Raw genomic sequence first — 22,865 nt, forward strand, 5'->3', positions numbered from 1 at the left:
ATAATTCTACCCGATGAGATTCCCTTTCTCTTCCCTCTGACTTCTTCTTTCTCCTCCTTCCTTTCTCTTAAAGATATAACATTGGCCAAAAATATGGCCAAAAAAATTGGCCATAACTGAATAAATCCATATTGTTCTGAATTTCTTAGAAGATAATTATCCTATTGTTATTTTTTCTTCCTTTCTAGGCTCCTAACCGTCAACTCATGACTTACTGGTTACAAGAATTACAGCAAAAGAGATGGGAATATTGCAACAGTCTTGATACCGTGAAGCGGGACAGCAGGACCTTCCCAAATCCTGGTGACTTTTCCAAAGGTCTTGTTGCCAAAGATAACACAGGTGAAAAAACTGAGAGAACTTATACAGGTCATTAGTGTCATTCAGTTAAAAATGTTATTGACACCTTTTTTTTAACATTATCTACATTTCCAATCCAGCTACTTTGACAATGCTAAGTACATGTACCCAGAGGTAAACATATGTAAGAAGAATGTATTTGATCTTTTTAAAAGATGTAGCACAAGAAGGTGTCTCCCAAATAAGGTTCAAGGCCCACTACTACTATTTGAACCCATTTCCATTCAGAACCGTGGCTCATGTGTCCCTACTGATATGCTAGCTATTTCTAGTCATCCAGAAGTCACAGTTTGTTCAAAGATAGTTAGTGAAATAATATAGAAAGAAAATAGCAGTAAACTGTTATCACCTAAACTTGGGGTATCCTCTCCTACCAGTGCACATGCCCTCAGAGAGAAGAGTAGACACATGGAGTATAAATAGAAAGGTATGTTTGTGTAACTGGGGCACATGTATGGAGGGGCATACAAGTAAGGAGGGCAAGCCCACTCCCACCCGCAGTGGCTGATGTCATTATGTTGTTCCTGCTTCTGGCTAGTCTTAGAGATGCTAAGAGTACCTGTGGCTATCAATAGTTGTTTGTCTGGTCCTGTAGTTATGGTTGGTTGTTGTCAGGCATAATAACTTCATTGGGAAGTAGGCTATGAAGCTTCTGTCTGGCTGTAGCTTGTGGCTTCTTCTTGGATTCTTCCTCATAAAAAGATGAATAGCCTTTCCCTTCTTTAGTTTATAGCCTGAAGGCAACTTCTCTCCTCATAAAGCTTTTCTTCACTGACAAAGCTGCTCTGGTCAGTGCCTTGACTCTCTGAGACTTCTCCCTTCTGGGTATGGGCAAGTGGCTCTGCCTCAGCAGGCTTGTCCACGAGAGGGGAGGGAAAGAATAAAACAGTCATTTCTCTGCTCCTCTTCGCCTCCAGCTCCACAAGGTTCAGAATGATGTCCTCCAAAGGACTGAACTCTTCTTCCATTGCCTGAGCTCACACTGCTTAGTTCTGTCTCACTCTTCCTGGAGAGTGGCTGGCTTTTCATTTCAAGGACCACTAGCAATGTGGCCAGTTGTTAGGCTGACCAGTGGCTAGGCTATTCTTGAAATTCATCAAGAGCGACTCAAGAAAGTCTTTTTCTCTTTAAAGGGTTAACATTTGCACATCACTTAAGACCAGAACCCCTTGTTGTTCCTCTTACTTATGCCTTACTTTATAGTGTCATTCTGTCCCCTGGGCTGGGGAGAAATCAGTTAATTGGGGTGACTATTAATCAATCCTTCCTTCCCATTAAAAGCATATTGGATACTTTATATAAAAATCACATATTAAAGAGATGAAAGGTAATTTGGAGGTAAGGAACTATTCAGAGCTAAGGGGAATCAGGAAAGACTTCATGTAGAAAATGGTGTTTAACCCAAGTCCTAATGGAAACAAGGGGTTCTAATAGATGGAGAAGAAGTGGGAAATGCATGTTGGGCATAGGGGATCACCAGACAAAGTACAGAGACAGATAGTACAAGGTCCTGTATGAGCCAGCCTGACTGGACTGTGGAAGAGAGCTGTTTGGAAGAAGGTGGCAATGATAGCTTTGGGCCTCCTGAGGAAGGAGTGCCTCAAGTGCCTGGATATTTGATCCAATCAGCACGGTGAGCAGTCACTAGCACTTGAGGAGCAGAGTGACCAGGTCAGTCCTTTGATTAAAAAGATCTTTTTGGCCTCTATGTGAAGGATGGGCTCCATGGGGTAGAGAAATGACAGAGAGATGCCAACTAGGAGGTTGTTCTTGTTCAGATTGGTGAACTCTAAATGCTTGCACTTTAGAATACAGAATTAATTTGCTTGCATTGTTCAGTTGATAGAGCTGTGATGTCCACGCAACCAATAGATACTTCATAAATTTGTGTGCCAATGTTTCAGCAGCCTTACTAACAGCTGACATGTAAGCTGAGTCTATGAAAGACTTGGCTATTAGCTCACTAAGATTCCTTCTAGCTCCATAGTTTTATATGTGCTAATCCTCTAAAGCTGGAAAAAAGAATCTCAGAGAACTGTGGTAAAATGAGTTCAATAGATCTGGAAGTCCAGTGAAAATCTGCCACTGACTGCCTCTGTGCCTGTGCCAGTTTATCTTATGGGACAGCAATGTTTACACTCCCCAGCCCAGAGAACCACTGTGAACTATGGAGAGATTGTTACATAAAGGACTGTCCAGATGAGGGTCCTCTGGCCTCTGTGGGTTAGGTAGTAGGCCTAGGCTTGCCCAGCAAGTTGTAGTCTCTTGGAAACCTAACTGTGTTGCACTGGCTTGGCCCAGGTAAATCCTGCCTATTCCTCTTTTAAGCCAAGGCCCTGGTGGGTGGGCAGGGAGATTCTGTTAGATTTGCCAACTGTATACTTGCCTTGGATCCTCTTCTTGGTGAATGTAGAAAGGAGAGGCACCATCAGAGCTTTCGGATATAAGAGCCAGACACCACTATGAGCTTCTTTGCAGGTTTCCAGGGGATCCTAATACCAATAATTCATTCCTGGGCCAGGGAATGATTTGTTGGACTCTGATTGAAATGTCTCAAGGATAAACTGAGAAAACAAAGTTATTTTGGGTATTCTTGATTTGGCAGCAAGAATAAAAGGAAGCAATAGACTAAAAACCCCGTCATTGCTCTGCACATGTAATTAGAAACCTTGTCTAGTTTAGAATTAAGGGCAGATATGGAAATGAAAATAAGGTGGGAGAAGGGACTTGGCCAGAGTCATGCAGCTAGTTGCTGACAACAGAAAGAAATAGGCCCCGAACCCAGGTCTCTAGACCCCTGGTCTAGCGTTCTTTCCCCTATCTCTTAATATTGACTAATTGTAAACCAGAGACAGGCTGTACTGTTTAGTTCATTAATTTTAGAAGCCTATTTAACTACTAATAATTTATCTTACAGAACAGAATATACATGTATGTCCAAGTGGAGTTTGGAATAGTGTAGCAACATGGTGTAATGGAGCAAGCGTTGGTGTGCCCTGAGCCCAGCTACATGCTTTGGGTCCTCAGTTTCTTCATCTGTCAATTGGAAATAATTAGACTTCCTCCTCCATGCCTCATAATGTGAGAATCATGCTCTGTAAGCCTAAAATACTGCATAAATGGGAGGCCTGGCTGGGGGTGGGGTGTGTGGTTTGTTCATTATTACTGGTACCACCAATACTGGGGCTCTAAGGTCTGAGATGGTCTCCAACACCACCATCAGCACCCTTCCAGTGAGAGGGAGCATACTTTGGAAATCTTCTGATCCTTAAATTCTTTGTAAATCTTTAACATTTTGAAGTGCTGGAGGGGATAGCAGAGGTCCTCTTGTCTGACTTCCTTGTGTGACAGATAAGGAAATGGAGGCCTGGAGGGGAAACACCAAGTTAGTGACAAAATCAGGGAGAGAATTACATAAAGCAAAGAGCTGTGCTTTAAGCACTTGAAAATGTTTAAAGGGTCCCCTTAGGTTGTGGCTTTAATATCCTGGGTCAGAGCAGAGAGGCCTGGCACATAGTAAATACTTAATAAATCTTCCTTCTTTCCTTCCTTTTCTTTCCTTTGAAGAAAATGTAGATTTTTTAGTGTTCTTTTTTTGTTTTAAATAATTTTTTCCCCATTTGAATTAGTTTATTTAGTCAATTTAGAACATAATTCCTTTGTTACAATAATCACATTATTTCTCTCCCTCTCCTCCACCCACCCCTCCCGCAGCCAGCACTCAATTTCACTGGGTATTACTTGTGTCCTTGATCAGAACCTATTTCCATGTTGTTGTTTGCACCAGGATGTTCATTTAGAGTCTCCATCCCCAACCATATCCCTTCGATCCATGTATTCAAGCAATTGTTTTTCTTCAGTGTTTTTACTCCCACAGTTTTTCCTCTGAATGTGGATCATGTTCTTTCTCATAGATCCCTCAGGGTTGTTCAGGATCACTGCATTACCACTAATGGAGGAATCCATTACATTCGATTGTACCACAGTGTATCAGTCTCTGTATACAATGTTTTCCTGGTTCTGCTCCTTTCGCTCTGCATCACTTCCTGGAGGTTGTTCCAGTTCACATGGAATTCCTCCACTTTATTATTCCTTTGAGCACAATAGTATTCCATCACCAACATATACCACAATTTGTTCAGCCATTCCCCAATTGAAGAGCATCCCCTCATTTTCCAATTTTTGGCCACCACAAAGAGCACAGCTATGAATATTTTTGTACATGTCTTTTTCCTTATTATCTCTTTGGGGTACAAACCCAGCAGTGCTATGGCTGGATCAAAGGGCAGACAGTCTTTTATCACCCTTTGGGCATAGTTCCAGATTGCCCTCCAGAATGTTTGGATCAATTCACACTCCACCAGCAATGAATTAGTGTCCCCACTTTGCCACATCCCCTCCAGCATTCATTACTTTCCATAGCTGTCATGTTAGCCAATCTGCTAGGTGTGAGGTGATACCTCAGAGTTGTTTTGATTTGCATTTCTCTGATTATAAGAGATTTAGAACACTTTTTCATGTGCTTATTAATAGTTTTGATTTCTTTGGCTGAGAACTGCCTATCCATGTCCCTTGCCCATTTATCAATTGGAGAATGGCTTGATTTTTTTGTACAATTGGTTTAGCCCTTTATAAATTTGAGTAATTAGACCTTTGTCAGAGGTTTTTGTAATGAAGATTATTTCCTAATTTGTTGCTTCCCTTCTAATTTTGGATGCATTAGTTTTATTTGTACAAAAACTTTTTAATTTGATGTAATCAAAATTATTGATTTTACATTTTGTGATTTTTTTCTAGCTCTTGCTTGGTTTTAAAGTCTTTCCTTTCCCAAAGATCTGAAAAGTATACAATTCTGTGTTTGCCTAATTTGCTTATAGTTTCCTTCTTTATATTCAGGTCATTCACCCATTCTGAGTTTATCTTGGTGTAGGGTGTGAGATGTTGATCCAAACCTAATCTCTCCCATACTGTCTTCCAATTTTCCCAGCAGTTTTTATCAAATAGTGGGTTTTGGTCCCCAAAACTGGGATCTTTGGGCTTATAGACTGTCTTGCTGAAGTCATTTACCCCAAGTCTCTTCCACTGGTCCTCCTTTCTGTCTTTTAGCCAGTACCAAATTGTTTTGATGACCACTGCTTTATAGTATAGTGTGAGATCTGCGACTGCAAGTCCTCCTTCCTTTGTATTTTTTTCATGATTTCCCTGGATATCCTTGATCTTTTGTTCCAAATGAACTTTGTTATGTTTTTTTTCTAATTCAGTAAAAAAGTTTTTTGGTAGTTCAATGGGTATGGCACTAAATAAGTAAATTAATTTGGGTAGGATTGTCACTTTTATTATGTTAGCTTGTCCCACCCATGGGCAATCAATGTTTTTCCAATTGTTTAGATCTAGTTTTAATTGTGTGGAGAGTGTTTTGTAGTTGTGTTCATATATTTCCTGTGTTTGTCTTGGCAGATAGATTCCTAAGTATTTTATATTGTCTAGGGTGATTTTAAATGGAATTTCTCTTTCTAATTCTTGCTGCTGAGATGGATTGAAGATATATAGAAATGATGAAGACTTATGCAGGTTTATTTTGTATCCTGCAACTTTGCTAAAATTGTTGATCATTTTGATTAGCTTTTTGGTTGATTCTCTAGGATTCTTTAAGTAGACCATCATATCATCCACAAAGAGTGATAGCTTGGTCTCCTCATTGCCAATTTTAATACCTTCAATTTCTTTTTCTTCTCTAATTGCTACTGCTAGTGTTTCTAGTACAATGTTAAATAATAGAGGTGACAATGAGCATCCTTGTTTCACTCCTGATCTTATTGGGAAAGTTCTAGTTTATCCCCATTGCAGATGATGTTTGCTGATGGTTTTAGATACTGTTTATTATTTTTAGGAAAGGTCCTTCTATTCCTATACTTTCTGGTTTTTTTTAATAGGAATGGGTGTTATATTTTATCAAAGGCTTCTTCTGAATCTATTGAGATAATCATGTGATTTTTGTTTGTTTGCTTGTTAATATGGTCAATTATATATGGATGGTTTTCCTAATATTGAACCAGCCTTGCATTCCTGGTATGAATCCTACCTGGTCATAATGAATAATCCTTGTGATGGCTTGCTGGAATCTTTTTGCTAATATCCTATTTAAGATTTTTGCATCTATATTCATTAAGGAGATTGGTCTATAGTTTTCTCTCTCTGTTTTTGACCTCCTGACTTTGGGATCAGTACCATATTTGCGTCGTAAAATGAATTTGGTAGAACTCCTTCTTAGCTTATTCTGTCAAATAGTTTGTATGATATTGGGATTAGTTGTTCTTTGAATGTTTGATAGAATTCATTTGTGAATTCATCTGGACCTGGGGATTTTTTCTTAGGGAGTTTTTTGATGGCTTGTTCAATTTCTTTTTCTGATATGGGGTTGTTTAGGTAATCTATTTCTTCCTCTATTAGCCTAGGCAATTTATATTTAAAGTATTCATCCATATCACCTAGATTGCCATATTTGTTGCCATATAATTGGGCATAATAGTTTTTAATGATTGCCTTACTTTCCTCTTCATTAGATGTGAGGTCTCTCTTTTCATCTTGGATGCTGTCAATTTGGTTTTCTTCTTTCCTTTTTTTAATTAGACTGACCAATACTTTGTCTATTTTATTTGTTTTTTCAAAGTACCAGCTTCTAGTCTAATTTATTAAATCAGTAGTTCTTTGACTTTCAATTTTATTAATTTCTCCTTTGATTTTTAGGATCTCTAATTTAGTCTTCATCTGAGGATTTTTAATTTGTTCATTTTCCAGTTTTTTAATTTGCATGCCCAATTCATTGACCTCTGCCCTCTCTAGTTTGTTAATATATGAACTCAAGGATATAAATTTCCCTCGGAGTACTCCTTTGGCTGCATCCCATAAATTTTGAAAGGATTTCTCATCATTGTCATTTTCTTCTATGAAGTTATTGTTTCTATAATTTGTTCTTTAACCAGTTTTGGAGAATTGTATTGTTTAATTTCCAATTAATTTTTGATTTACCTCTTCATGTACCCTTACTAATTATTATTTTCATTGCATTGTGATCTGAGAAGTTTGCATTTATTATTTCTGCTCTCTTGCACTTGTTTGCAATGTTTTTATGCCCTAATACATGGTCAATTTTTGTGAATGTACCATGTGCTATTGAAAAGAAGGTGTATTCATTTTTGTCCCTATTTATTTTTCTCCACATATCTATTAACTCTAATTCTTCTAAGATTTCATTCACTTCTCTTACCTCTTATTTATTTTTTGGTTTGAATTATCTAGTTCAGATAGAGGAAGGTTCAGGTCTCCCACTAGCATAGTTTTTCTATCTATTTCATCCTTGAGCTCCACTAGTTTCTTCTTTAGAAATTTGGATGTTATTCCATTTGGTGCATACATGTTGAGTACTGATATTTTCTCATTGTCTATACTGCTTTTAACTAGATTTATTTTTACTTTGGCTTTTTCAGATATCATGATTTCGACTCCTGCCTTCTTTTTATCAGTTGATGCCCAATAGATTTGGTTCCACTCTCTTACTTTCACTCTATGCGCATCTACCTTTCTCATGTGTGTTTTTTATAGACAGCATATGATAGGGTTTTGGATTCTAATCCACTCTTCTATTCACTTGCGTTTTATGGATGAGTTCATTCCATTCACATTCAGAGTAATGATTTTACCAGCAGTGTATTTCCCAGCATTTTGATTTCTACTCCTAGTCCTGCCTTTTCTTCTTTCATTATTTCCTTCTACACCAATGTTTGTTTTTAATCATTCCCCCTAGTTCCCACCCTTGTTTTACTACCCTTTCTACCTCCTTCCCTTCTTATTCCCTCCCCTTATTTTCTTTGCAGTCTTTTTAAAACTATCCCCCCCCCTTGTACAGCTTCCCTCCCCTCTAGTCCATTTGTTACCCTTCTACTCCCCTATAGGGCACAAATCTATTCTCTGCCCCAATGGATTGGATTATTCTTCCCTCTTTGGGTCAATTTCAATGCATGTAAGTTGAATATTTCCTATCTCCAACCTCTTTACCCTTCCAGTGTATTTATGTTCTTCCCCCCTCCTACCATGAGCTTCTTTGTGACATATAAATTTACCTCCTTTTGTTTCTTTTCCCATTTCTTTTAGTATTAACCTCTTTTTAAAGCTCTACTTGTGTGTATATATATGTACACACACATATATGCATTTATGTATACATATATTTATATACCTATTTATGTCTAGTCCTTTCATCCTATACAGTTTGTCACTGTTCCCTCTATGTGTAATTCTTCTAGCTGCCCAGGTGATAATAACAATTTTTAAGAGTTACCAATGACCTCTTTTCTTATAGGGATATATAACATTTTAAATTATTGAGTCTCTTAAAAAAAAGAGGGTTTTTTGTTTTGTTTTTCTTTTTTCCCTCTTTTTTAATTACCTTTTGATGATTCTCTTGAGTTCTGTGGTTGGGCATCAAATTTTCTGTTCATGTCTGGTCTTTACAAATTTTTGGAATTCTTATATTTTGTTGAATGACCATACTTTTCCCCTCTAAGAATATAGTCTGTTTTGATGGTAGTTGATTCTTGGTTGTAGACCTAGTTCCCTTGCTTTCCAGAATATCATTCCATGCCTTTTGGTCCTTCAGTGTGGATGCAACCAGATCCTGCGTTATCCTCACTGTGGTTCCATAGTATCTGAATGACGGCTTCTTGGCAGCTTGTAATATCTTTTCTTTGGTCTGATAGTTCTTGAATTTGGCTATAACAATCCTGGGTGTTGTCAGTTGGGGATTAAGGACCGGAGGTGATCTGTGGATTCTTTCAATCTTCACTTTTCCATCTTGTTCTAGAATATCGGGGCAGTTTTCTTGGATAATTTCCTGTAGTATTATTTCCAGCCTTTTTCTTTTGTCATGGTCTTCTGGTAGACCAATGATTCTTAAATTGTCTCTCCTCAAGCAATTTTCTAAATCCTCTGTTTTGTGAATGAGATGCTTCATATTTTCCTCAAGTTTTTCATCCTTTTGGTTTTGTTTTATAGTGTCCTGCTGCCTTGTGAGGTCATTTAATTCTAGTTGTTGTATTCTGGTTCTTAACGACTAGATTTCATCCCTGGCTTTTTGGTCATCCTTCTCCTTCTGGTCTGATTTTCTTTGGAGGTCATCTTTTATTTTCTTTACCTTATCTCTCATCTCCTTTGCCTCATCTTTCATCGTCTTTGCCTCAACTTTCATCTCCTTTGCCTCATTTTCAAGCTGATTGATTTTGTCTTTCAGGACACTATTTTCTCTTTTTAGTTCAAGTGCCTCTGTTTCCACATGACTTATCTTAGTTTTTAAATTGTTTTCCCAATTGTCTTCAGCTTCTCTTTATTGCGTTTTGAGTTCTTCCAAAGCCTGTATCCAATTCACTGGAATTGCTGTTTTATTGCTTGCCCCATCTCTGTTCTGTTTGCTCTTTGTTTGTTGCCTATACAGAAGCTGTCAATTGTAATTTCTTTCTTCTTTTTCTGTTGTTTGCTCATATTTACCCCTTCTTTGCTCCCCATATTTGTATGTGCTCTTGCTCCTCTCATTTTTTTGGTTTTTGGGGCTTTCTGTCAGTCTCCCCTCTTGGAGCTTTGTCAGATCTCTCAGTGCAGTATGTTGGAGAGAGGTGTTGGAGTTTGAGCTTCCCTGTCCTCTGGAGGCTTTTGATTAGATTAACGTCCAGCAGTCTATGAGGGAGGGGTGTTGGAGCTTGGGTTTCCCTGACCTCTGAAGACTTTTGATGGGATTAAGTTCAGCTGGGTTGGGCTAGATGTGCTGAGGCCAAAACCTCCTGGAAGGCTGGAGCAATATGGAGGGTCTCCACTGTTCTGACCAGGCTTCCCACTCTATGCTCTCTCTCCAGCTGCTTCCCTGCCACCTGTGTTTGATGCTCTGAGCCTGGCACAGCCCTGCCCACAAGGTACACCCTCCAGACCAGTGCCTTTGCCTGCCCAGAGGTTCCTGTAGTCTCTGAAGGCTTAGTGCTCTAGGTGGGAGGAGAGGGGATCCTGGGACCTTCCTTCTGCCTTCCCCTTAAACCCCGAGTGTTCTTTTGTACAATTGACTTAGCTCCTTATAAATTTGTTACTTATCTCTTTTACAACTCACCTCTTTTTCCATTTTAAATCTAATAATTTAAAAGTTGCCTTTTTAACATAACTCCTTCCTTTCTATTGTCTTACTATAGTGGTTGCCGTTCCTTGTATGATTTGCACATGTAGATCTAAGATTATTCTAGAAGAAATAATGCTGATTGGTGGGGCAGGACGTGTTGTGGAGTGGAGGGTTAGGATGGAGACTGGTTATCTCTCACCTAGGCTGCAAGTAGAGTGGCCACTTGAGGACTGATCCAATAATTAATCAGCATCTGGCTTGTTTCCAACCCTGGGCTGGTTTACCTTTCCCCAGGCAACCTAGTCATCTATCTCCCTCTCCATGTTGGTGCCAGACTTAGTGTTGTGTCATCCCCACCCCTGCCCAGCTAAGAGCTCTAGAACTCAAGCGATCTGCCAGTCTCACCTCCCTGGTGGCAGAATTTACAGGCAGCTACCACTATATTTGACACAACACTGGATTTGGAGTCAGGAAACTTGGGTTTGAATTCTGGCTCTGTCTATTTGAGGCAAATCATTTAACCATGCTGGGGCTGAGCTTTCCCAACTGTCCAGTGTACATAGGCTAAACAGAAAGGTTCAGGTCTGTCTCTTCCAGCTGTATAGCTAATGAAGATCCAGGCTTTTCATTGCTGTTTTCCCTTTATCTTCCAACATAGAAAAAGGAGACACTACCCTCAGAAGAGATGTGAAAATTTTTGTATTAGCCCCTGAGCTAACAACAAAGTATGATATATCATTATTATGATATATAAGCAGAAATCAGGACTTAGAATCTATGAAAGGAGAGCAGACTTCCTAGGCCATTGTTTAGATGAGACTGAGTCATAAGAGTAGACTGGGGGGGGGGCAGCTGGGTGGCTCAGTGGATTGAGAGCCAGGCCTAGAGATGGGAGGTCCTAGGTTCAAATTTGACCTCAGACACTTCCTAGCGGTGTGACCCTGGGCAAGTCACTTGACCCCCATTGCCTACTCTTACCACTCTTCTGCCTTGGAGCCAATACACAGTATTGACTCCAAGACGGAAGGTAAGGGTTTTTATTTAAAAAAAAAAAAAAGAGTAGACTAGGGATTGGGATAATTGTTTGAACTGAACAAGTTATACCATTATTTTCAGTTTCTTCCTTCATTTTTTCCTTCTCTATTGACTTAGCCATGACTGACCCATGAGCAATTAATATTTTTCTAGTTATTTAGATCTATCTTTTTGTATGAAGAATATTTGTAGTAGTATTGAAAAAGTTCCTTTGTGTATCCTTGCAAGTTGACTCTCAAATATTTTATGCTTTCTGTAGTAATTTGAAATCTGAAATGCTGCTGATTTATGTGGGTTTATTTATATCATATCCTTTAATTAGTTTTTTAGCTGACTCTTCAGGGTTCTTGAAGTAAACCATTGTGTCATGTGCAAAAAGTGATAATTTTGTTTCCTCATTGCCTATGCCTATCCCCTCCATTTCTTTTTCTTGTCTCATTACTATAGCTGCTGTTTCTGGCATGATATTGAATAGTAATGGTGATTATGGACGTCTATACTTTACCTTTGATATTATTAGAAAGGCATTTAGTTTATTCCTGTTATAGAATTTTTCTCCTATAAAATAAATGCATCAGTAGGCCCCTTTCCTCAGCAGAGTAGGAGTCAACCTGATTCTTCTCCTGGTTGTGCTACTACTAACTTGTTAGGTACCGTTGTTGGTCATCAGCTAGAATATGAGCTGTTGGAGTAGATGGATCTATAAGATTCTTGCTCAATTTAAAATTCTAAATTTTTTTGCTCTCTTTTCTCTACTACTAACATTTAATATGCGATATTTACTGCAATATAAGCTACATAAATGACTGTCATTTTAGTTTATCTTTGATAATTTTAGGAAGTTAATCTATATAAATAATATTAGCTCATTTTTTCACATACAATTAAGAATTTATCACAATTAAAATTATTTATTTTTATAAGCACTTAGCATAGTATATTTTGTTCTCAATACCCTCCCCAGTTGAACAGAAAAAAGATCAATAAAACACTCATAACAAAAATGTGAAAAAATTTAAGTCTCATTCTACATTTTAAGTCCATCACTTCTAGTAAGTTAATGACATGGTTTACCTTCAATCCCTTGGACCCTGATTTAATTATTTTATTGATAAGAGTAATAAAGTTCTTCAGAGTTGTTTTTTTTAATGACTGTGTAAATTGTTCTATTTCTGTTTACTTTGCATCAATTCAGAGTTCTTTTTTCTGAAACTCTCCATTTTTAAAATTTCTTGTAGAAAATATTTTATCTTCATATGCCATAATTTTTTTTTATCATTTCCCAATAGCAAGTTACCCTTTAGTTTTTTTTCCAGTTTTTTAAAAAAATCCTTACCTTCCATCTTGGAATCAATACTGTGTATTGGTTCCAAGGCAGAAGAGTGATAAGGGCTAGGCAATGGGGGTTAAGTGACTTGCCCAGGGTCACATAGCTGGGAAGTGTCTGAGGTCAGATTTGAACCTAGGACCTCCCCATCTCTAGTCCTGATTCTCAATCCATTGAGCTACCCAGCTTCCCCCCCACCCCCCAGTTTTTTACTATTATAAATAACTTTGTACATGTAAGTTCTTTTCCTGTTTCTTTGATATCTTTGGAATAAAGCCCTAGTGATGGTATATTTGGGTTAAGAGTTTGGTAATTGGATATCATTCTGAATTGCTTTCTGGAACTGCTAGATCAATCCATAATTCCACTAGAGGTATTATAGTGGTCTTGTTTCTCGCAGACCCTCCAACATCTGTCATTTTCCTTTTTTATCATCTTTGTCAATCTAAATTATAAGTCATTTTAATTGTTTTTTTTCTTATTATTAGTGATTTGGAGCAATTTTTTCATATGGCTTTTGATAACTTGGATTTCTTCCTTTGAAAACTACCTACTATCCTTTGACTATTTATTTATTGGAGAATAAATAGCTCTTAGTATTATATTTACCTTTGGAAATTAATCCTTTATCAGAAAAACTTGGTACAAAGATATTTTCCCATTTCTCCGTGTCTTCTAATGTTAACTGCATTAAATTTGTTTATGCAAAAATGGTTTATCTCCTGTGATCCTCTCTATTGTTTGTTTAGTTATGAACTATTCTTCCCTCCATAGGTGTGAAAGATAATTTCTTGCTCTTCTGATTTGTTTATGAGGTGATCTTTTATAAAGTCCAAGTCTCATATTCATTTAGAGTTTTTCTTGATATTGATGTGAGATGTTGGGCAGTCCTTAATTTTTACCAAACTGCTTTTCAGTTTTCCTAGAAGTTTTTGTTATGTAGTGAGTCTTCATCCCAGTAACCACAGTATTCGGGTTTATTGAACATTGGATAACTGTATTCATTTGCTTTGTACATGCTTAGGCACCTAATCTCTCTAATGATCAACTTCTCTACTTTTAACCAACCCAAATTGTTTTTTAACAATTACTGCTTTTTAATATAGATTGAGATTTGGCACTGATATACCCCTTTCTTCTCCACTGTTTTTCATCATTATCCTTGCAATTTTTCTGGCTATTTTTATAACAAATTTTAAATATACAGTAACTTACACAGATGTTTATTGATAAAATCCTTTATAATTTTCTTATTTTCAACATAAAAAGAATAGCCACAATAGTATTATAAATATGAAGGAAAGGGGGCTTTGGGGTGCAAAGTTTCTTAAATGGGTCATTATTGACATAGCTCCTCATACCTCTTTTTCAAACACTAATTGAAATAGATATTTTATCTTTTTAATAATTCCAAGAGAAAAGCCTAATTCATGCAGACAGGATATTCAAACGGTAGTAAAATTTGGATTACTTTGTTGATAAACCAAAGAATTTTTTATTGACTGTTAGCCAAAGCAAAAGATTTTCCGGTTCAGATTCTTGTTTCAATGTATTAACACAAGACATTCTCTTCTCGTTCAGTTAAAGTAAGATAAAATGTTTCATAATAATCTGTGGCAAGCAGATTTTTCTCTATCCTTACAGAACTTGTCCAATAGAACATATATTTGGGTCAGATAAAGGATTGGGCCTTGACTTGAAATGAGGTGAGGGTAGGCTAGATTGCTTTCAAAAAATATTTTGGAAAGCTCTTTTTCTGGTCCTGTTTTTTCAGTACTAGCAATTTGCAGCAAGGTGGTACAGAGGATAGACGTCTCATCTTCCTAATTTCAAATCTAGCCTCAGACACATAGTAGCTGTGTGACCCTGGGAAAGTCACTTAATCCTGTTTGCCTCAGTTTTCCTCCTCTAGAAAGGGAAACAGCAAAACCACTCCAGTATCTTTGCCAAGCAAACCCCAAATGAGGTCACAAAGAGGCAGACACAACTGAAAAACAACTGAAGAACACCGTGTGGTAATGAGCTATGAGACTCTACTGCTCCCTAAGAGCTAATGATAAACATCACATAGAAAGGAAAATAAGGTTGTATGGGAGTAGGGGAGAGCCTGACCAGATTGCAGCCCATAAACAATGAGAAACTCCAAAGAACAGGAATGAAGGACACCATCAAGAAGTACAATAGGAAAAGGGGCTGCTCATGTGAAAAGAGCAAGGGAGAGAAGTTGGATTGCCAGAGTACACGACAACATACCTAATATGGTGGGAAAGAATAAGGAAAGGCCCAGCACGTTTGGTAGACCCCTGTGAAAGCTATTTGGGAGAATGTGGATAAGTCACACAAGCTGGGTGGTCATGGACAGATTGTGATCTACATTGTTGGGTGGAACTCCTAAACTGATAAGATTATAGGTCTAGGGGGCAGCTGGGTAGCTCAGTGGATTGAGAGCTAGCCCTAGAGATGGGAGGTTCTGGGTTCAAATCTGGCCTCAGACACTTCCCAGCTCTGTGACCCTGGGCAAGTCACTTAACCCCCATTGCCTAGCCCTTACCACTCTTCTACCTTGGAGCCAATACACAGTATTGACTCCAAGATGGAAGGTAAGGGTTTAAAAAAAAACAAAAACCTTACCTTCTTAGAACCAATATTGATTCTAAGGCAGAAGAGCGATAAGGATTTTATCAATAAACATCTGTGTAAGTTACTGTATATTTAAAATACACAGTATTGACTCCAAGACGGAAGGTAAGGGTTTAAAAAAAAAAAAGATTATAGGTCCATTTAGGTATATCTACTATGAGTTAGAAATATGCATTTAAACTACAATGGGAATGGTTATACCAAGTATGCATTTTTAAAAATTGTTAAATTCATTATAACTTATTTTTCAGTCACTTATTTTTCTAAATCAAAGTATGAATTTGAAGACCTCAATTGATTATTTAGAATATCCAATTTTGCAAAAATATTCACCAAATACATTATTTTTAGGTGAAAACATTTGTTATAAAATGAATTTGCTGTAACTTTATCATGAAGAAAAGTGGAAATTTAGCTCTAACACCCTTTAAAATATTTTGGCACAAGAAATCCAGGATGTTTTTCAATAATCTATGTGTCCTATTCTCTGTCCCTGTAGTATCATAACTTTATAGAACTCTTTTAAATGGATTATTTATTTTTAAAAATTGATTACCCTTGTGCCAACTTCAAAAATTATTACTTTTGTTCTATCTTCAAAAATTGTATGTAGCCCTTCATTTTATATGTGTGGAATTCTTCATATTTCTCCATACAATTGATTGTGATGCATGCAATGTGGCTAGTTTACATGAGGCACCACATTTTTTCCCAGTACTTCTTTTATTTCTGACTAATTTTCATCCCAACCTTGATAGAGCTATGTCAGTGTGGAGTCTAATAGTTTCCCATATCTTTATTAAAGAAATACACCAATTTTATTGAAAATTTCTCTTTAACATGGCATTGTCATAAATAGTTTTGCAAAGTAATGAGTCTTCCCTAATATTTTCAATAACATATATATATATATAGTCAAATGAACATCTTTATAAAGATCTTTAACTGCATTTCTTGCTTCATCTACTTGCTTGTAATACAAAATCTAAAAATTTTAGTTTCTCAATTAATTGACTACAGAGGGCTTCCTTCTCATTGTATTATTTGACTCCAAGCTCTTTTGCACATGATTTCCAAGAGCATTGTTTTGATTATCTCAGTAGTTGAAGGTAGCACCATTATTCTAATTTTATTTATTTAATTTTAATTATAGGTAAAAACATTTGTTTTCCTTTATTAGAAGCATCTACTTTTCTCTGGATGAATTTTCATCCCACCATTGACAAGATCAGTTTATTAGAGTCCATGTTATCTGTAGCCATGGCATTTTTACAAAGCAAATCCAATGGAGTTTCTTTTCCCTAATTAATAGCACTTGGGAATTTCATTGATAATTATAGTGGATTGTGCTTTCTGGATTTGGAGTTTTTACTTTGCATTTCTGTATTTCTGCTCCATTTTTAAACTGTCTCTGTTGTCTTTGCTAATACTAGTCTCAGCTGTTCCAGTAAATTTTCTCTTCAAACTATCATTAAGGAATATTTTAAATTTTACTTGTTTAAAATTACACAGAATAAAATTGAAACAATCATTCAGTTCAGTTGTTGAAAGCATCAAATGCTTCTCTATCACTAAATTTTATAATTTTTTGTATTGGATAGAATCATCCTATTATACTTTTCAAGATGGATCATGTTGAGAAAGATTGTGGCACTTGTAACATACACAAAAGATTGTTAAAGTTTATATGCTTTATGTTCAAATACAAGCAGTTCAGTGACACAACTCATCTACATCATGAGCCTATGTCAGATGACAGTGACAGTGGCTGATCGTACCAGCATAGGCCTTTGGCACATGCCGATTCAATTCTGCCCTCATTTCTATAAGGCTTCATTAAATAATCGTTTTACTGCTTTCATTGTCCGTTAGGTTAAATTCATTCAGTCTTGCTTTTTTATTAGAATTTCATTTTCATTGAAGAAAATGATTGTATTTATGCAAGAGTTGTGCTCAAAATTTCCAATTATTTTGGCCTTGGCTTCATATTGCCCCTAGAGGTTGTCATGCTGCTGCACCCTCAAGGTAAGAGATTCCTCAAAGTATGACAAAGTCTGCTTTAAAATGTGCTTCTTGGGGCAGCTGAGTTGCCTCAGTGGATTGAAAACCAGACCCAGAGACAGGAGGTCCTGGATTCAGATCTGACCTCAGACACTTCCCAGCTTAAGTGTCCTTGGGCAAGTCACTTAACCCCTATTGCCTAGCCCTTACCACTCTTCTGTCTTGGAACCAATACACAGTATTGATTCCAAGATGGAAAGTCAGGGTTTTTTAAAAAATGTGCTTCTTGGCCAGGTTTTTTCTTCCTTGAACCAAAGAATAAATAAATTCCAAAACTGAACAATGCTGATATAAATATGGAATGCTAATTAATTTGACACATTTTATTGCCAAAATTAACTGATGTATTTTCCCCAAGAACATCTCATTTGGAAGAATTATATATATTATATGTATAAAATTATATATATAAATTATATATATAAATAAAGTTATATATAAAAATATTTTTAAGCCCATATTTTCTGTCTTAGTAACAACTCTAAGACGAAAAGGCCAAGAGCTAGCAAACAGGGTTAGTGACTTGTCTAGGGTTACATTGTGAGGAAGTGTCTGAAGCCAGATTTGAAACAGGTCCTTTGGACTCCAGGCCTCACTCTATATCCACTGAGTCAGCTAGCTGCTCTCATAATTTTGGGGTACTTGTAAATGGAGACATTTGAGCAGAAATTTTACTTTAGAAAATGGACATGCTGAAGTTTGAAAGTATATTCAATGTTATTGCCTTTCCTCTTGAAAAATATATATTTTGTTTTGTGTTTTGCAAAATTGACCAGTTATGTTCAGTTAAGGTAGTTAAATAAATGATCAATGCTATATTTTAGTGACAGTGTGTCATGGAAGTGATTTGTAATCTTTGTCTGTCAGTGATGGTCTTATTTGGTGGTTTGCTGTAATATCACTGGGACACATTTCATAATAGTTGAAAAGCCAGAAAACAGCCCATTTTTGTCAGCACAATCTCTCGTCTTCCCCTTTTCAATAGAGAAAACCTACTTCAGAGCCAATGGAAAGAGTGCCAAAAGCTGTCCATGGATAGAAATTCATGTTTCTGATCCCCAAGATCTGAATTCTGGCTCAATGGGAAAGCAAAGGAGGCCAACTGACCTTTGTTTCCATTTTCTTTCAGATGTAATTCTCCTGCATCCAAATGCCTCTGCAGAGAAAGCCAGAAACGTCCTTTCTGTGGAAGCTGCCCCTGGAGAGCTGGTTGGAGAGCAGGCAGCCAACCAGCCAGCTCCGGTTCATCCAAGTACCATTAATTTTTCCCTAAAGCAGTGGGGCACTGAGATCAAGTGAGTTCTCCATGTTTCTCAGCTCCACCAGAGCTATGTGGGCATCGTGGGGTAACAGAAAAGGCGTAGAGTTTAGAGTCAGGAGACCTGAGTTCAAGTCCAGATGCTGACACTTACCAGCTGTGTGAATATGGCCGTGCCACTGTATACCTCTGGTCCTCTGGGAAATGGGAATAATAATATTTTCTCTGCCTATCTGAGTTCTGGTAAGGAAAAGATTTTATAAGACCGTGTCAGCCTTCTCGAGTTACGTAAATGGGAAATCATTCTCATTACTATGAAGTTGTGGGAATTTTGCCAACCTCACCCTTTGCTTCCCACCCCTTCTCACTGGCCAGAAAGTTTAGTCATTTTAGTTGTACAGCCTCTTCTCTGGAAAAAAATATTTTGTACATAAAATGGAGCCAGTGAAGTGGTGTAAATAAGTGGATTTCACAGTTAGACAACCTTGGAGCTTAGAGATCACAGAGTTCAGCCCTTTATTGGACCGACGAGGGCACTGAGGCCCAGAGGAGGGTGGAGAAGGTCGAGCACTGCAGGCATAAGAGTCAGCCAAGGCACAGGGACCTGAGCAAGCCTGCTGGCTGCTCCAAAACTGGGTATAAAGGGAGAGGACCATGCAGAGAGGTCAGGGTCAGAGCACCAAGGGCTTGACGAACTGAACTAAATGGTCTTTTTCCCTTTCTTCTCCATAGTCTGCTCTCTGTGGGTCTGCAGGCCCTGGCATTAGCCAGTACCCCCTCAGCCTCTGATCCTCTGCCCCTGACCCTGCTCGTGCCTGTCTCTAACTACTTGGGTTTATTCTTTTTATAAGTGGCATGGAGGCAGCTCAGCCTTGGAGCCAGGGAGGCCTGGGTTTCGGTCCAGCATCTGGCATCCGCCCCCTGAGACGCTTCCCACCTCTGTGTTGCAGAGATGGTGCCCTCCTGCCTTGACAGAGGGAGCTGCTCTCTGGCAGTTACCTCTGGCCATGGGGCCGCTCTTGTCCCTCTCGTGGTCTCTTCTCGTCTCCCCTGTCGGCACGTCAGCTCCTTGTGCCCGCAGAATGGCTTCATTCCCTGGAGCTGTTTCCCTGATACCAGTGTGGTCCTGGACCCAGACTGGGAACGGAATCGAACTGAGAAGGCAGCTAGTTTGCCCTGTGCCCGCACAGGTATTCTTTTTCTCAAATGATTGTCTAAAACCTTTGCTTGAAGACCTCTCCTAACAGGGACGCGTCCCCACCCCGGAAAGCCCATATTCTTTTTGGACGATGTCCTTGGGTATTTCGCTGTGGACAGAGCCCAAATGTGTCCCTCTAACTCTGAACCATTGTCATTGGGTTTCCTAACAAGGTTTCAGATCCTCCTTGTTAGCTCTCTGTCCTCTCTAAACATGCAAATGAAGGCCCTTGGTTTATTGGCTGAGCCAGCCTCGGGCTGGCATGGAGGCTCCGGTGGGCACGACAGGCCCCAGCAGACTGAGAGCCACAATCAGAACTTCCCAGTGAAAAGCCCAGAAGTTGGCTTTGTACCCTGGGGGGACAGTTGATGAGCCAAGGCCAGAGAAACACTGAAGTCTCTGCATCTGTTAGGAAATGATGGTATTGGCCTCTCAGTGCAGTCAGGCAGTAAGAGGATGGGAGGAAGCAGAGGGCTAAGGGTCAAGAGCCCAGGCTTCTGGCCAGATGAAGTCACATGTCGGCAGTGCTTTGGAACAGCATTTTTTGTTCTGACCTGGACCTGTGTTTGACTTCATCAGTGTAGTGGGCTCTTTTGTCCATGGACTTCAGTATCTGCTCTGTACCTTTAGCTTCACTGACTGGCCTAAGCTCACACAGCCAGTAAATGTAAGAGTCCTTGAACCTGGGGCCTCCTGCTTCAGAGGCTGTGCCTCTACCTATGAGACCACACTCTTTCTTAAGTGACTGCATAAAGCCATCTACATGGAAGGCAGTTACAGCAATATTACTAACTCTCCTAAGGCAACACAGCTCCTTAGTGAGGATCCACTTAACTTCTCATTTTACTCATATGTTGAATAGGGAAAAGGCCTGCTGTGAGGTGGCATTTGTATAGGAGGTTTCCATGCCCATGATGATCTATGGTACAACTGTATTTTTATCATGAAAAATATTAAATTTAGTTACCCTGTACCAGACACTGGCATTTTCAAAGTCATGAGAACTTTCCAATTTTTTTTCTAGTAAAACATAATTTAAGATAACCACCACACAATCTCAGAGTTAAGCATTTGCAGAAATTTGGCTTTACTTTGAGTCTGGTTTGTCTTGAAGCTCAGTGTTTCTGTTAACTTCCTTTAAAATTCAGATTTGTGTTCTACAGCCCTCAGTGATGCTCAGTCTTCTGCCCATCCCTTTTCCTTTGCTCACATTCATTAACAAACACACTTGTCAGGAGACAAGTCCTTGTTTTTCATGACAATAATCACAAGAATTCATTAAATAAGTTAGATGCTAGAGTCTTACTTAATTGTTTTTCACATTTATATAAAGCATTTTACAATTTTTACTTTGCTTTCCTTAATGTTACTTTCTTCATGGTATGGGTAATTGATGATTATTTCCATTTACTGGGAGGAAATCGAGGGGATATGAGTGGCCTACTAACATATATTTAGTAAGAAGCAGAACCAGGAATGAAACCCAGGTTTTCTGATGGAAAATGCTATAGTTTTCTTTTGATTTTTTTTTGGTTTTATTTGTCTAGTTCTGATAGGGGAAGATTGAGGTCTCTCACTAGTATGGTTTTATTATCTATTTCCTCCTTGAGCTCCTTCAATTTCTCCTTTAAAAATCTGGAAACTGTACCATTTGGTGCATATATGTTGAATACTAATATTTCTTCATTATTTATGTTACCTTTTTTCAAGATATAGTTTGCTTCCTTGTCTCTTTTAATCAAATCTATTTTTGGTTTAGCTTTGTCTGAGATCATGATTACTACTCCTGCTTTCTTTGTCTTAGTTGCAGCCCAATAGATTCTATTCTAGCCTTTTACCTTTACACCCCGTGTATGTCTATCTGCCTCATGTGTGTTTCTTGTAGATAACCTACACTAGGATTTTGGTGTTTAATCCACTATGCTATCCACTTGTGTTTTATAGGTGAGTTCACCCCATTCACATTCACAGTTATGATTACCACCTGTGTATTCCCCTCCATTTAAAATTCCTTCTTTAATTCTAACCTTAATCCTATTCTTTGCTTTCCCTCCAATGTGTTGCTTTTAGTTAGTCTCCCCCTTCCCTCTCCCATTATATTGCTCCCCTTATCCCCCCTCTTCCCTTTAACTATAGGACTTTTGGGATGTCACCCCCCCCCAGCTTCTCCCTCCCTTGTATTTCTACCCTCCCTACCACTCCATTTCTTATTTCTCTTCTATTTTTCTATAGGATACGATAAAATTCTATGCCCCCATTGAGTGTGGCTGTTCTTCTCTTTCTGAGCCAATTCCAATGAGAGTACAGTTTTAAGAATTACCTGTCACCAACCTCTTCCTCCCTTCCATTGTACTGATTTTCCCACCCACTCAAGCACTTCTTTTTTGTTATATATTTTGCCTATGATTTTCTATTGAACTGTGCTAGTTCCGTTACTTTATAAAGATGGGTGCAGACTACATCTTTTTACTTTTTGCTTTCTTATCCAGATAGTAAGAGTGGTTTTGTGAAGAGGAAGGAAACCTTTCAGGGTAGAAATTCTGTCTGTGTGCTCTGCAATAGTATATTTGTACATTATAGAATGTTGGGTTTTTCAAGTGTCTTAAGACTCATCCCATTTTAATAAGCCTGTTATTGGCTTATTATTGAATCTGTTTGATATCCAGGTAGCTTTCTGAAGCCTTCTCATAAGCAGTAAAATATATTGTGGCCAATGTAAATGCAATGTCTAAAGTTGGTGTTTATAATTCACTTCCACAAGAGCTAGACCATGGCAAAATGGAGCCTTTCAATTTGTCTACAGTCCGAAAAATTCCTTAAATGGTAAAATCTC

The 22,865-nt window shown here is 38.2% G+C and overlaps 1 protein-coding gene across 3 annotated transcripts in view; it reads left to right on the plus strand.

The window, feature by feature from the left end:
* Nucleotides 1-22,865, plus strand: part of TBC1D2B (TBC1 domain family member 2B) — an 84,314-nt gene that overhangs the window by 19,690 nt on the left and 41,759 nt on the right. For all 3 annotated transcript variants that reach the window (XM_007478021.3, XM_007478020.3, XM_056797226.1), the window contains exons 2-3: nucleotides 189-342; nucleotides 18,706-18,871. In XM_007478021.3, coding sequence (XP_007478083.2) covers nucleotides 189-342; nucleotides 18,706-18,871 — 320 coding nt within the window. The remainder of the gene's footprint in view (nucleotides 1-188; nucleotides 343-18,705; nucleotides 18,872-22,865) is intronic.

This window comes from Monodelphis domestica, chromosome 1 (genome assembly GCF_027887165.1).
Source record: "Monodelphis domestica isolate mMonDom1 chromosome 1, mMonDom1.pri, whole genome shotgun sequence".
Taxonomy (NCBI): Eukaryota; Metazoa; Chordata; class Mammalia; order Didelphimorphia; family Didelphidae; genus Monodelphis; species Monodelphis domestica.